The following is a 14,316-nucleotide window of genomic DNA, read 5'->3' on the forward strand; positions in this document are numbered from 1 at the left end:
GGCATCCGAAGAAATTCGAAAAGTCCGAATGGCGTGATGACGGCCGTCTTCGGGATGTCCTCCGGCCTGACGGGGACCTGATGGTAGCCACGTATGAGGTCCACCTTCGAAAAGAAGGACATGCCCGCCAACCGGGCGGAGAAGTCCTGAATGTGGGGGACGGTGTAGCGGTCGGGGGTGGTGGCGTCGTTGAGGCGCCGGTAGTCTCCGCACGGTCGCCATCCCCCGCCGGGCTTTGGCACGATGTGGAGCGGCGACGCCCAAGCACTCTCGGAGCGTCGCACGATGCCGAGCCGCTCCAGCGTAGCGAACTCCGCTTTAGCTACCGCGAGCTTCATCGGTTCGAGGCGGCGTGCCCGGGCGTAGACCGGTGGCCCGGCGGTGGGGATGTGATGTTCCACCCCGTGCTTGACGGCCCCCGCCGAGAAGGTGGGCCGCGTGAGGGCTGGGAAGCTGGCGAGGAGGCGGGCGAACTCGTCCGCCGCCGGAAGCGTACAGATCGACCTCGCCGGCACCGAACCTTTCAGCAAGCCGCTCGGTGAGCCACTCGGGGAGCTGCTCGACGAGCTCGGCAGCGCGCAAGCGAGCGTGCTGAACGTTTCAGCCTGGATAAGGCGTCTGTGCTTGACGTCGACCAACAGCCCGTTAGCACACAGGAAGTCCGCGCCGAGCAATGCCATGGGCACGTCGGCAGTGACGAACGACCACCGGAAAACTTGCCCTCCGAACCGCAGGGAGAGGCAACGTTTTCCGTATGTGCGTATGGACGTACCGTTGGCGGCAAGCAGCGCGGGGCCCCGGCCCGCGGTGTGCTTGTCTGATGTACCGGCGGGGATGACGCTCATCCTGCGCTCCTGTGTCGCACAGGTAATGGCGCCCGGACAAGGTGTCCTTGATGAACAGTAGGCTGTTTGACCGGCCGGCGCTCATGGACGCTATCGAGCGCCGGCCCGGGAGTTTCCCGACTTGCCGAATGAGCAGGGCGGGCGACACTGCCGAGCCTCGTGGCCGAACTGGGCGTGGAAAAAACACCAGGTTAGCAGCGGAGGCGGCTGGGACCGCAGAGGCCGCGGTTTTCGCCGCGGCGGCGGTGGTGGGCGGGGCGTGGCGGCGGCCGCGAGGTGTGCATCAGCATCAGCCACGAGGTGTGCATCAGCCTCGGGATGCGCGACGGCCGCGCCAAAACTCGCCTGTGTGTCCAAAGCCGCGAAGAACTTGTCGGCCTCGGCAGCGAGAGCTCGGAGTTCCGTTATCGCGGAACCGGCCAACGCGAGGCGTACTCGTGCCGGCAGCTGGCGTCGAAATAGCGCTAGGAATAGAAAATCCGGGGTTTCGCCGCCCAGCAGCGACATCATATGGTCCATTCGGACCGACGGTCGCGTGTCACCGAGCTCGGGGAGGTCCAGGAGGCGGTCGGCCCGTGCGTCCACCGTGAGGCCGAACGTATCGAGGAGGAGACGCTTGATCGCCTCGTACCTGCCGTCGGCCGGTGGGTTCCTCAGGACAGACACGATGCGGGCGGCCGTGCCGGGCCCGAGGGAGGCGACCACGTGGCAGTACATGGTCTCGTCCACCGTGATGCCTCGAAGTCGGAACTGGGCTTCTGCCTGCAGGAACCATACTTCAGCCTGAGCCTCCCAGAACTCGGGGAGTTTGATCGTAACCGCGTTGGTTGCCATTGCGATGGCGTATTCGGTTGGTCAGCGACGGCTGATCCAACGTCGAGGTCACCAATGAAGCGCGGTGCTACGCGCGCTACTTGCTTGCCAAGGAGGAAGCGGACAATGCGGTAAGTCAAAAGAGTCTTTATTGAAAGAGCCCTACTGTAGCACTGGAGTGCTCCGGGCTGCGCGACCGGTGTATATCCCGAGGCCACGCCTACCCCTCGGGCGTGGCCGCCGCCCACTTGGTGCGCGGAATGATGCCATCACGCCAGTGAGCTTTCGTGTCCGCCACAATGGTTTCCTTTTTGAGGCAATGTTTTTATGGCCGGATGCCCTTCCTGACGCCAACTCTTTAGTCGCCTCTTACGACACGCAGGGACACGGTGTACCTATTCCAAACCGGGGCACACACCGGCATATATATTTATGTATACTGTATATAAATTTGACCAGCCCTCTATCCCGACCACCTCTGGAAATTAATTAATGGTAATTACACACGCATGCACCAACGAACAATAAAGACCTCTGTGTGTAATACAACAGATAGCTACTCTATGAAGGAAGGTTTTGTGGTGTGGAGCTCGATGACAGCCCTACAATAGATTCTTGAATTGTGGAAAAGTGGTCTCGTAGTGCAGAGGTGGACGACTTGGACAGAAATTATCGGCCGAATGACTTTTACAATTATTGTGCCGTAATTTTCTCAGTCATATAGTGCTTGTTATTATCCCGATCTCCATAGTTTGTAAGTTTGACATTGTTTGTCTCTATCATGTGTGGTTTTTATTCCGTTGTCGAGTATTAACAAGACTATTCATGAATATCTGACACACTTTAATTTTAGTGAAGTATATAGATCAGCGTAGATCTTAGCAATTCGATCTGTTGCAATTATCCTGTGATTGTCCAGTGGCTTTTACATTTCTGGATGTATTACCTGAATTGACGCTACATCTCCGGAAATATAGTCAACGTTGTCAGTGTGGTTTTTATACGGAGTACAGACTACAGTGCGCTCCACGCCGTGGCGGAAGCCGGAAGGCGGAAGGACATCGTGTACAGTGCATTTACCGGTGAGACTGAGAGAACAAAAATAATGAAGAGACTTCTTCACAAAAGCGTCGTATTAATCATATAATAAATAAATATAGACATCGCTGTAGTTTATTTCCGTTTGTACTTCCTTCGCAGCATCGTTGTAAAAGTTCCATTAAACCGTTTCTCCGCAATCAGAGACGTATTCAGGACAAGGATGTGCGGTCTGCTTAAACTTTGACACGTGACATGAGGTGGCCCTGTGATGACCCAACGTGTCTGTGCCATAATCTACACAACATTAACTTAATATGTCAACTTACTCTTTCTTATTCTTACAAACGACATCTAATTATACATGCAGGCAGGGAATATAGCCAGAGCACCGGAACACAATAACCTGCCCTTTTCGAGGGTACCTGTCCTTGACATCTTTATATACAACCTATTAAAATGTAGATGGGACAACCGGTTTGATGTCCTCAACAGAAGGATGTCGTGCTCCCAGATGCAGCCCCCGCCCCTCCTGTCAACACTGCATTGGAGACGGGTTGTGGTCTTGTGGACCCACTGTTTGGAGGGGTTATGGGTTTAAGTGTTGAGACCTCTATGAAGAATGGAGCCCAGCTGATGATCCAGGCAGTTGGAAAACAGGTCTCGAACACAAATGACCGAAGGTCTTAATACTTTAGGTGTACAACTATTTTAGCCTTTATTGTTCAATTATAATGATTATATAGTTGTTGTGAGGAACAGTTTTATGGGAAGGGAACAGTGTGTATTGTTTGTGACCCGTGTCCACATACGCTAACTCTTTATTGTTTGTTGTTCTCTATTCAGCAACTTAACAGGATCTGCACAAAACAGACTGTGATGCGAGCCAAGGCGGCTTGCTTTGCGTGCACTATGGTAAGCAAACCCTTTGTTGCATACAATATATCTCAGGCTCCTGTCTTCATCTTTGTCTGTTTGAAAACAGTTGTATTTCAGATATGGAAAAAACTTTTCTCTTTATTTTACAGTCATTCATGTTGGAAAAACAAAACTTGTACCACAATCCCATAAACTGCTTTACAACTTGATGATAACTTGATTATCATAGAGAACATTATTATATAGATATATTGTTGCGGGAGTCACGCCAGCCAATCTGATTTGACGTCCCGAGCCAGATTAAGGGCCTATTTGCTCCTGTACCTAGCTCAATTTTGAATGCCCATGGACAATCGGGCAGCGTGCCGGACTTCTCTCCACACCAAGGACCCAAAATGGAGATGCGAGCGGACTCCTCGCCCAGCAGGAGAGTACATTTAATTGAGCCTTTAATAGTTGGCCAGCCAAGGGACGTAAAAAAAACTTTTGATGGCATGGCTTGTTAAAAGCAGTCATCCATGCTTAATCAACTCTACATGTGATGGGGATAAAGATGTGACCAGATGACATTCTCAGTTTTGACCTTAAAGGTCATTTTTTAGGTCATAAAGGTCACGTGAGGTCAAATAAGTAATATCTGGTTTTTGCAATGTATTTGGGACGAAAACAATTGAGGCCCCAAACGAGGAGAGATTCATAGGCCATTGTACTGGGCTTTTTTCAATCAATTTGCATAATTATAGATACAAAGCATCATGGGAAAATTCAACATGGCTGCCAATTGAGGTATTAAAAAAGTCGCTCTAAAGTAGAGTAATGCAGTGTTTTTTTCTCTAACTTCTATACCATTCAATATTTTAATATGAAACTTCACAACTCTATAGCTCAACACCTGCTTCCATTTCAAATCTGATCTGCATAAGAATCTATGCAAAGGATCATGGGAAATTTAAAGGGCAACAATATAGCATCCTCAGAGATCGTGTTTGTGTTGTTAGTGGTCATTGTCGGTAATACAGAATAGCCATACAGAATATGGCATTCTAATGTTGATCCTTTGGTCAATCGTAATAATAGGTCATTCTAAGAGTCTTTTTGGGATCTTTATGTGTCTGTATGGCAACTGACAGAACAAAAAGACGAAACATCGTTATCACATAGCTGGTCATATCAGATACAAGTTACATTGTCATATTTGCAAATCATCGGGCATATATTTCAATTATTCTAATATTTTTCTGGGAGATCCACATGTTGATGGATTCCCACAAATCTTAAAGCATCGTAGTGAAGGAGCTGCGCTCCAACGCGAGTCGAAAGAATTGACGCGACCAAAGACGGAATTCGTCCGAGTTGCTTTATTGAAACAAAACAGCTCAGGTATTCTGACAAGCCCGTTTATCGGGCAGCAATATATATACACATTTATGCCGGGGCGTTTGCCTGGGAAAACCGAGACCGGGCATGCCCGGGTGTCAAGGGCGAGTCCTGGAAAGGCGAGTCTGGACATGCCCGGGCGTCCTGGACGCGGCCTGGCAAGTCGAGGCTGGGCGTGCCCGAGCGCTCTGGGCGAGCCCTGGAAAGGCGAGAGCGGGCATGCCCGGGAAAGACGAGACCAGGCGTGCCCGGGAGGTTCGGGCGTGCCCGGGAACAGCGAGTCCGGGCATGCCCAGGAGAGGCGCGTCTGGGCCCGTCCGGACGAGCCCGGCATGGCGATCGCGCCCTGGCCGCGTCCTGGCAGGTGCAAGGCAATTGTGTACATTCAGCGGGAACCGCTACAGTAGCATATCTGATTGCCAGAAATAGTGCTTTAACTACAGAATTAAATAATGTAGCTAGAGAAACAAGAATCATCACTCCGTCCCGTCCTCCATCCCTGATATCTCTTCTGAGATCAACTATCGAACTAGAGAATTTACACGAGTCAATCTATTGTCCTGCAGGGTTGCTACAGTCCTCTGCATCACAACCACAAGCAGGAGTGCATCTCAAGTTTTTCATGAAGCAACTACACCTTGCAGAGCCACATTTCGCCTTGCAACCACACGTGATAAATTCCAGACATGCATCTGGTACAGAAGGAAGTCTCTTCCATACAACTTGAAGGGCACCATCGTCAGCTGCTGTCCATGCCTCTGTGCTAACAGGGTCCTGGATCTCCATTAATTCCTTGTCGGCCTGTAGCCAGATTTTCGCCTGGTGATTAACTCTAGTGATATGAAGATATAGAGCATCCTTGGTCGGTGGAAGTTTCTCCAGGTCTTTCTTGCCCTTTGTGAAGAGATTGTATCTAACTTTATCAATGTCCTCCTCGCCAGCTGAACCATACAGCTGGCAGACAAACTTCTCGGTTTCAGTATCTGCCCCACCACGACCGACACCGCTCAGAAGACCAGGCTCTCTTTGAAATAGTTCCCAGCAGGTCTTCTTTCCATATCCAATGAAGGAGGAGGTCGTATCGCAACCTGTCAATGCATGAAATCTGATGATGTTATCTTTCACATTTCGTGGCAAGTTATTGGCGATGAGATGTACTGGGTAGCACTGTCTGCTCTTGGCTGTACCTGAAACCATCCATACCTCTGCGGCCTGATCAGCAAGGAAATGTAGCAGCATCACAAGAACATCGGTATCTTCATAGAAAGTCTTCCTCCTTGATTGGTATTTCAAAGGAACATCTGAACCAGCTTCCTTACATATGCACTCATATCTGCGCCATACATCCATCATGTCATACACATGGCCACGAGACAATCCTGTAATCAACTCGCAACACAAAGTGCCCATACTCTCATCGTGCTCGAGACCTGATGCAGAAGCAACGTGTTTCTGCTTGTTTTGCCTGTCAAACGCTACCCAACATCGGAGGTGATAACAACCCTCAGCTGCTATCAAATCATTGATACCTGCCAGTCTTACGCTCATAACTGGGTCATTCTGGGCCATTTCAATGATACATTCAGATTTCCTCATTGTTGTGACTCTATGGGCCTTCTCGTCATCAGCCTTCTGACAAAACATACATGCTTTCCAGTTAATTGGCGCTTGAGAACTACATCTCTGGATGGGTTCAGTATGTGATGAAGTTGCAGCAACAGGAAGGTTAACAGGACTAACATGCGATTCAAGTCGTTTTTTAAGCCTGGTGATCTGGCTCTCGGACGTAAATGTACTGTAACATGCCTTGCGCCATTTCACTTCTGCAAGAAAATTTGCTTCTGACACAATATCCAATCTATCTAGCACATCTAGATTGTTTGTATCATTATGTTTTCTTCTCTGTGAAGCAACAATGAGAGTTCGGCGTTTTCCTTCGATAGACGCTGTCCGCAGATCGACAGATGTTGCTGTACATTCCTGGCAGAAGAAACAACGTGTGTAGTGCGATTGATTCTGGCTTTTGCGCTTAATCACAGCTACTGGATCCATAATCCTGATCTCTGTTCTGACGAGAAGCTAGTGAAATCTGCAACGAGAAGAGAAAATATCATTGTAAAGACGCTTCCACAAGAACATGTACACAACATTCAATGTTATATAGTAAAACAGAGCAACACAAATCTGTGGCAACACTGTGTGGCCACAACTTTGAATTTCCCATGATCCTTTTCTCGCACGGTCAGGCAAATAGTCTTCTGAATAGCCCAATAGTGTAAGCTACATACTTGATAAGTTTAATGTTCTTGGTTTGGGGAGTTTATGGGTTACAGAAAGACATGGTGTACATTACTCTACACAAGAGACAGGTTTGGCAGCCATTTTGTGGACGCCATATTGAATTTTCCCATGATGCTTTTTACCTATGTGTATGCAAATGACCTTAAAATAAGCCCAATACAATGCGCTATCTAGTGCCAAAGTTTGAACACGCAGGTATATTCCATTCATGAGTTATTGCAAAATTTAGATACATTGTCCTTATATGACCCCACGTGACCTTTGTGACCTCAGAAATGACCTTAAAAGTCAAACTTGAGAATGTCATCCGGGCACTTTCTAATCCCCACGCCATGCAGAGCAGATTGAACATGGATGACTGCTTTTAACACGCCATGCCATCAAAACTTTTTCTAGCGCTCTTTTAGCTAGGTGGCTGGTCCACTATAAAGGACATTCATGCCAACTAGGCACAATCCATCCTGTGGACGCCAGCAACTCGGAACGGCTGTGAGGAGCTCAACGATTAACTGAAACGCAACTCAACTACCACTAGGCACTCAACTCTGGGCACCCTTTTTATGAGCTCAGTCCGACGCCACGCCCAGTGACGTCAACCAGCGTCGCCTGGTCAGCGCTGACTGGTGGAGGTAGCATCCTAACAGCCGCTTCATGCTGCCAGAATGTTCCCGTTGCTGGAATTACGCCTACACACGCGCCTTTCTCAGCCCACATGGCTGCTATTCTTCAAAAGTACACAAAGGACAGATTTACAGTGGTTTTACACATTAAGTGAAGCAGATTTAGACGCAAACTTTGGGAGGGGAGACGACATGCTTTCTATGCAATAATGAACACCAAGTCTTATTACAGGAAGTGTTACCTCACTCTTCTGCTAAAAAGTTCACGAAGGGAAATAACTATTCTAAGCTACACATTTTTCACCCCATGCAACAACATTCTTGTCGTACTAAATTATAAATACCTATTGATCATTCTAATTTTCCATTGGCCTATTTGGCTTTTCAGTGACCTTTGCTTATATGAAGAGTACATACATCGCAAATGAGAAGGCAAATTGAATAATCACCTCTGCCACCGAAGATGGATGAAGGTTATGTTTTCACCCCTGTTTATCTGTCTGTTTGCCTATCTGTGAGCAGGCTGTCTGTCAGTTTGCCTCTCCGTGAGCTGTCTGTCTGTCAGTTTGCCTCTCCGTGAGCTGTCTGTCTGCCTTTTTGCCTATCTGTGAGCAGGCTGTCTGTCAGTTTGCCTATCTGTGAGCAGGCTGTCGGTCTGTTTTCCTCTCTGTGAGCAGGCTGTCTGTCTGTTTGCCTCTCTATGAGCAGGCTGTTTGCCTCTCTGTGAGCAGGCTGTTTTTCAGTTTGCCTCTCTGTGAGCAGGCTGTCTGTCAGTTTGCCTCTCTGTGAGGAGGCTGTGTGTCAGTTTGCCTCTCTGTGAGCAGGCTGTCTGTCTGTTTGCCTTGCTGTGAGCAGGCTGTCTGTTTGCCTCGTTGTGAGCAGGCTGTTTGTCTGTTTGCCTCTCTGTGAGCAGGCTGGTTTGTCTTTTTGCCTCTCTGTGAGCAGGATGTCTCAAAAAGTTATGGACGAATTCGGATGAAACTTGGTGGATAGTTTGGGTGCGTGACTTGATTTTGTGAAGATCTGGATCTGGATACTCGAAATTTTTAATTTTGAATAGTATTTCTTCACCATTGAGATATTGGGCGAAAAACGATACATCGCACGATATCTCAAAAAGATGTGGCATTATGACATGTGGAATTATATGGGTGGATTAGGACAACACTTGTTGGATGAGTTGGGTAGGTGACAGGAACAAGTCGATTAGATTTTGGTTAAGGTCTGGAAGCAGATCCTGCCTATCAGTGGGAGAGAAAACATAAACTGTTCAGCATGTGGTATGCGCTTTATCGAGTGCCGTTCTAGTTGGGTACTGTATTGCAAAATGGTGGTCAGATGTATGTCTGCAGAAATCCAGGAGAGTGTTCTAATAATCATCTCATAATCCAGCAAATGCATACATAACTGGACTCAATCATGAGTTCGGCCTTCGTCATTATTGAGGCGCAGCTGTTCCACTGATGCCTCTGTAGGTCTGTACAAAGATCTAGGGCAATGACACACAATGGCTTACTATTTTCGTGGCATCATTAATGTCCACCACTTTGCCTCTCTGTCTCTCTGTCTCTCTGTTTTGCCAAAAAAGGCCAACCCCCGCCAGCGGGGAAAAATGGCCTCTAAAGGTGGTTCTCATTAATGTCCACCACTGAATGCAGTCTTTTGTTGGTCTCCAATAAGAGCCTGACTGTTTTTATTTATGTGCAGTACCTTTGAGCCTATGAAAGTAATAACGATGCAATGCAAAATGACACTCTGGTTGTCATATATCTCTGCTCAGTATGTAATAGTCTGTTGGATGTCACTCTTTTGCAGTGTCAACTGAGAAGAGGGTTCTGCTACCCTTTTCCAACATATTCCAAGCAATACTACAGCATAAAAACAGGTAACAAGCTTAAAATCGAATTGCTAAGCTTAACTTTCCATTTGAAAAGCTTAACGCCTCATAAATTGTATTTGTTTTGGTTAATAGTGTTTTCAGGCTTCATTATGGGTTTTTCGAATGTGGGTCTTTGGACCCCCATTTACCAAAAAGGTGGCCTCATCAGTCCAGACTTTTGATGACCAGTCTGGTCTACGAATTCAGAAACACTGTGGGAATCAAGGGTGTTTTAGACTACAGTATCAAAAAACATTTATTGGTAATTTTACTGTTTTCATTTTTATACTTAATATTCAAATAGAAAAACCATAGGGAACATTTATGCACCAATATTGATACTTTGACTTCATAGTTTCATATGAAATGAAATAGCTGGAACAACTCCTTTTGTTCATTGGCATGCCCCTCTCCCTCCACCCCCCCCCCCCCCCCAAGTTTCCATGGTGACATCAAATCGACCATTTCATCAAGAGTAAAATTAACAATCTTAATCATAGCTCGGGTCATTCGGATGAAAATTGATGATATTAGAAGTTTGACCTTGAGTTGACCTTTTGACCCTAAATATAGTTGGTCTCCCAATTCAGTGACTCAATATGCAAATGTTGTTCAACTTTCACGGCAATCGGATGAAAAATGACGATTTTAGGAATTGGGCCTGAAGATGACCTTTGACCTCAAAATCAATAGGCTTTTCAGTTGTGGTGACTTCTACAACTTAGTGAAGTTTCATGACGATCGGTTTAGAATTGTGATCTTTAGGTGATTGACAGACAAACAAACAGACAAACAGACAGAATAACAAAGGTGACTAACCAATATACTTGAAAAGTCTTTGATTTTGCAAGTAAATGACCCAGAGCTGCTCACATTCTACAAGGCATATGTGTCCATAGCTCATTTCAGGACATCTCGACGCTTTTCTTTGGCTTTTCTCCTGTTTATGGAACCACCTTCTGGAGACTGTTCTGCCTTTTACCTTCAGGACTTCAAGCAGTTGGTGCATAACCTTGTCATGCCACTCCTACCACCAATCCTTACCTACAATCATTATTATGCTCACTCACCCTTCCTAACCCAACCCTCTACGGTCCTACCTTGGAGGTTGTAGTCTCTCCTTCTTTCTCTTCACCTGTTCGTTCATTCTCTGGCTCATTGTGTACATGAGTAATATCATTACCATATTGTCAGTGCATACCATTCATAACTTGTATGGTGTGTACCATGGTTAGAATACGTACACCGTATCCCTGCGTGTCGTAAGAGGCGACTAAGAGGGTTGACGTCAGGAAGGGCATCCGGCCATAAAAACATTGCCTCAAAAAGAGAACCATGACAATTACAACTACATATGGGCAGGGTACAGCCCGAAGTGGAGATCGGTTTCTGAGGTTTGGGACATGGAATGTAGGGACAATGACAGGGAGATCAGGAGAAGTGGTGGAAGTATTGATCAGAAGAAGAGTGGACATATGTTGTGTGCAAGAGACGAGATGGAAGGGAAGTGGTGTGAGAATGGTGAAGGGTAGGCAGGGACAGAAATACAAGTTTGTGTGGCAAGGGTGCCTGGAGGGCGTGAATGGTGTTGGTGTCCTGTTTTCTGAGGAGTTTGTAGACAGTGTGGTGAGTGTGACTATAGTGAGTGAAAGGTTGATGATGGTGAAAATGATGATTGGAAAGCTCTTGGTGAACGTCATCTCGGGATATGCTCCGCAGGTTGGTCAGAGCGATGAAGAGAAGGACAAGTTCTGGTGTGCGATAGAGAAGCTGATGGAAAACGTGAAAGATGAGGAAGTTGTTGGGCATTGCCTCAAAATTTAGGAGGAGACCTAAATGGACATGTGGGAAGGAGTATGGACGGTTTTGAGGGAGTTCATGGGGGTTACGGATATGGTGTGAGAAATGGAGAAGGTGAAAGGATTTTGGAGTTTGCTGATGGAGCTGATTTGTTGATTTGTAATACTCAGTTCCAGAAAGGGGATAATAAGCTTGTTACATACACATCAGGTGGGTCGACGACAACCGTTGACTACCTGATGGTGCGTAGGCGAGATAGGGGGCACCTCCAGGACACAAAGGTGATCCCGGGGGAGGAGGCTGTTTCACAGCACCACTTGGTTGTCTGTGACATAAGGGTGTGAGGAGAGGTGTGAGGTGAGGAGAGCTTGGCGGGTGAAGTACCAACCGAGAATGAAGGTGTGGAGGTTGAAAGAGGTGACAGTAAGGGAGGCATTAAAAGAGAGGCTGAGTAGGGTAGAGGATGATGTGGTTGAGCTTGAACGTGGTTGGATGTCAATGAAAGATAGTCTGTTGGTAGCCATTGGTGAGGTATGTGGATGGACAAAAGGACCACCGAGGCACTCAGAAACATGGTGGTGGGATGATGAAGTTGGAAAGAGGATTGACGAGAAGAGGAAGAAGTTCAAGGAGTGGCAGAAGGCGAAGGGTACGGGAGCAGAAAAAGCAGAGCATGAAAGTTATAAGGCTGCAAAGAAAGAGGTAGCAAAAGCGCAGGAGGCATGTAGGAAAATGTTCTGAGAACGCTTGGATTCGGAAGAGGGTCAGAGAGCGGTATTCAGGATTGCAAAGCAGATAGCGAAAGAGAGGTGTGATGTGATGGGGGTGAGTTGCTTGAAGGATGAAGTGGGACAAATCGTTGTGGACCCAGATGGAATTAAAGGAAGATGGAAAAGATATATGGAAATGCTGTTGAATACAGAGAATGAATGGGATGGCAACATAGAGATTAACCCAGTTTTAGGACCGGCAGAGAAGATAACTGAGAAGGAAGTTGAGGAAGCGATAAAAGCAATGAAGAGTAGAAAAGCGGGAGGGCCGACGGGAGTTGTGGGAGATATGTTGAAGGCAGCAGGAAGTTGGGGTGTGAAGAGAATGGCAGAGTTCTGTAATCTGGTGGTGAAAGAAGGTCGCATTCCAGTGGATTGGGAACTGAGTACCCTCGTCTCTCTATACAATGGGAAAGGTGACCCTCTGGAGTGTGGCTCGTACCGAGCGATAAAGTTATTGGAGCATGGAATGAAGGTATTGGAAAGGGTGTTGGAGAGGAGGATAAGGAAGAAGGTGAAGATCGACGAAATGCAGTTTGGATTTATGCCAGGAAGAGGAACGACAGACACGCTCTTTATTGTGAGGCAGTTGTAGGAGAAGTGCATGGAGAAGAGGAAGAAGTTGTTTCTTGGGTTTGTTGAGCTGGAGAAAGCATTCGATAGGGTTCCACGCGAAGTATTGACATGGGCATTGAGGAAGTTAGAAGTGGAAGAATGGTTGATCAGAGTTGTGATGGCAATGTACAAAAGAGCGCGCACGCCGCACAGCTGTAAGGACAAAGGACGGGAACAGTGGTGAGTTTGAGGTGAAGGTGGGAGTGCATCAGGGGTCGGTACTAAGTCCACTACGATTTGTAGCTGTGATGGAGGTGCTGGCTCAGAACGTAAAGGAGGGTTTACCGTGGGAGTTGTTGTATGCAGATGATCTGGTGTTGATTGCGGAAAGTATGGATGGACTGAAGGAAAAGATGATCAAGTGGAAGGAATGTATGGAGACAAAAGGTCTGAAGGTGAATATAGGAAAGACGAAGGTGATGGCAAGTGGTGAGGTGGAAAGAACTGGGAAGTGGCCATGTGCTGTGTGCAGGAAGGGTGTCGGAGTGAACTCCATTCAATGTACAATGTGCGCTGAGTGGGTTCATCAAAAATGTAGTGGTCTGGGAGGGTCATTAACCAGTGTGGCAGCTACATTAAAATGTAAGGTGTGCACAGAGGGAGCTGCAGATGAAGGAAATGTTGAGTTGGATCTTGGAGACGGCGTGAAGCTGGAAGGTGTGAAAACATTTTGCTACCTCGGAGACATGCTGAATGGAGAAGGTGGATCAGACTCGGCAACGGTTGCGAGAGTGAGATGTGCATGGAAGAAGTTTCGGGGACTGAGTAGCGTGCTGATGAGGAGGGGAGTGTTGTTGAAGCTGAAGGGAAAGGTGTATGCTGCATGTGTGAGAAGTGTTATGATTTACGGGAGCGAGACATGGGTCATGAATGTAGAGCAGCAACGAAGGCTGGAAAGGGTCTAAATGCGAATGGTTCGGTGGATGCTCGGAGTATCGTTGAGAGAGAGGAAGACAAATGATGAATTGCGAAAGATGATGGGAATAGAGCCTGTGATTGATGCTGTGAAGAGGAACAGGTTGAGATGGTTTGGTCATGTGTTGAGGAAGGATGAAAGTGACTGGTTGAGAAGAGTGATGGAAATGAATGTAGAAGGAAGTAGAGGACAGGGAAGACCGAGGAAGACTTGGCTAAAGATGGTGGAAGAAGAAATGCGGGCAAGGGGGTTAACAAGGAGAAATGCAGAAAATAGGGCAAAATGGAGAAGATTGTCATGGGGACCGCAAGGCTAACCCCCGCTCTAGCAGGGAAAATGGCCTTAAAATGCATGTTGTTGTTGTTGTATACCATTCATAACTTGATCTTCCAGGAGCCTCAATATTGCAGGGAAATAAAAAGGAGTCACCAGTCAGACAAACTTTATCCGAGGCGTTGCTTTT

At 47.2% G+C, this 14,316-nt stretch overlaps 1 protein-coding gene across 5 annotated transcripts in view; it reads left to right on the forward strand.

Annotated features, from left to right (window-relative positions):
* Positions 1-2,697: 2,697 nt before the first annotated feature.
* The window catches only part of GFM2 (GTP dependent ribosome recycling factor mitochondrial 2), a 120,838-nt gene continuing 109,219 nt past the window's right edge, over positions 2,698-14,316 (forward strand). For 4 of the 5 annotated variants that reach the window (XR_013624090.1, XR_013624091.1, XM_078781826.1 and 1 more), the window contains exons 1-3: positions 2,698-2,740; positions 3,543-3,611; positions 9,689-9,758. Coding sequence is in view for 3 of the 5 variants with exons in the window: in XM_078781826.1 (XP_078637952.1) it covers positions 3,576-3,611; positions 9,689-9,758 (106 nt within the window). In the remaining 2 variants the exon portion in view is untranslated. The remainder of the gene's footprint in view (positions 2,741-3,542; positions 3,612-9,688; positions 9,759-14,316) is intronic. The other variant, XM_068122505.2, reaches the window with a different exon arrangement.

This window comes from Myxine glutinosa, chromosome 7 (genome assembly GCF_964187855.1).
Source record: "Myxine glutinosa chromosome 7, kmMyxGlut1.1, whole genome shotgun sequence".
Taxonomy (NCBI): Eukaryota; Metazoa; Chordata; class Myxini; order Myxiniformes; family Myxinidae; genus Myxine; species Myxine glutinosa.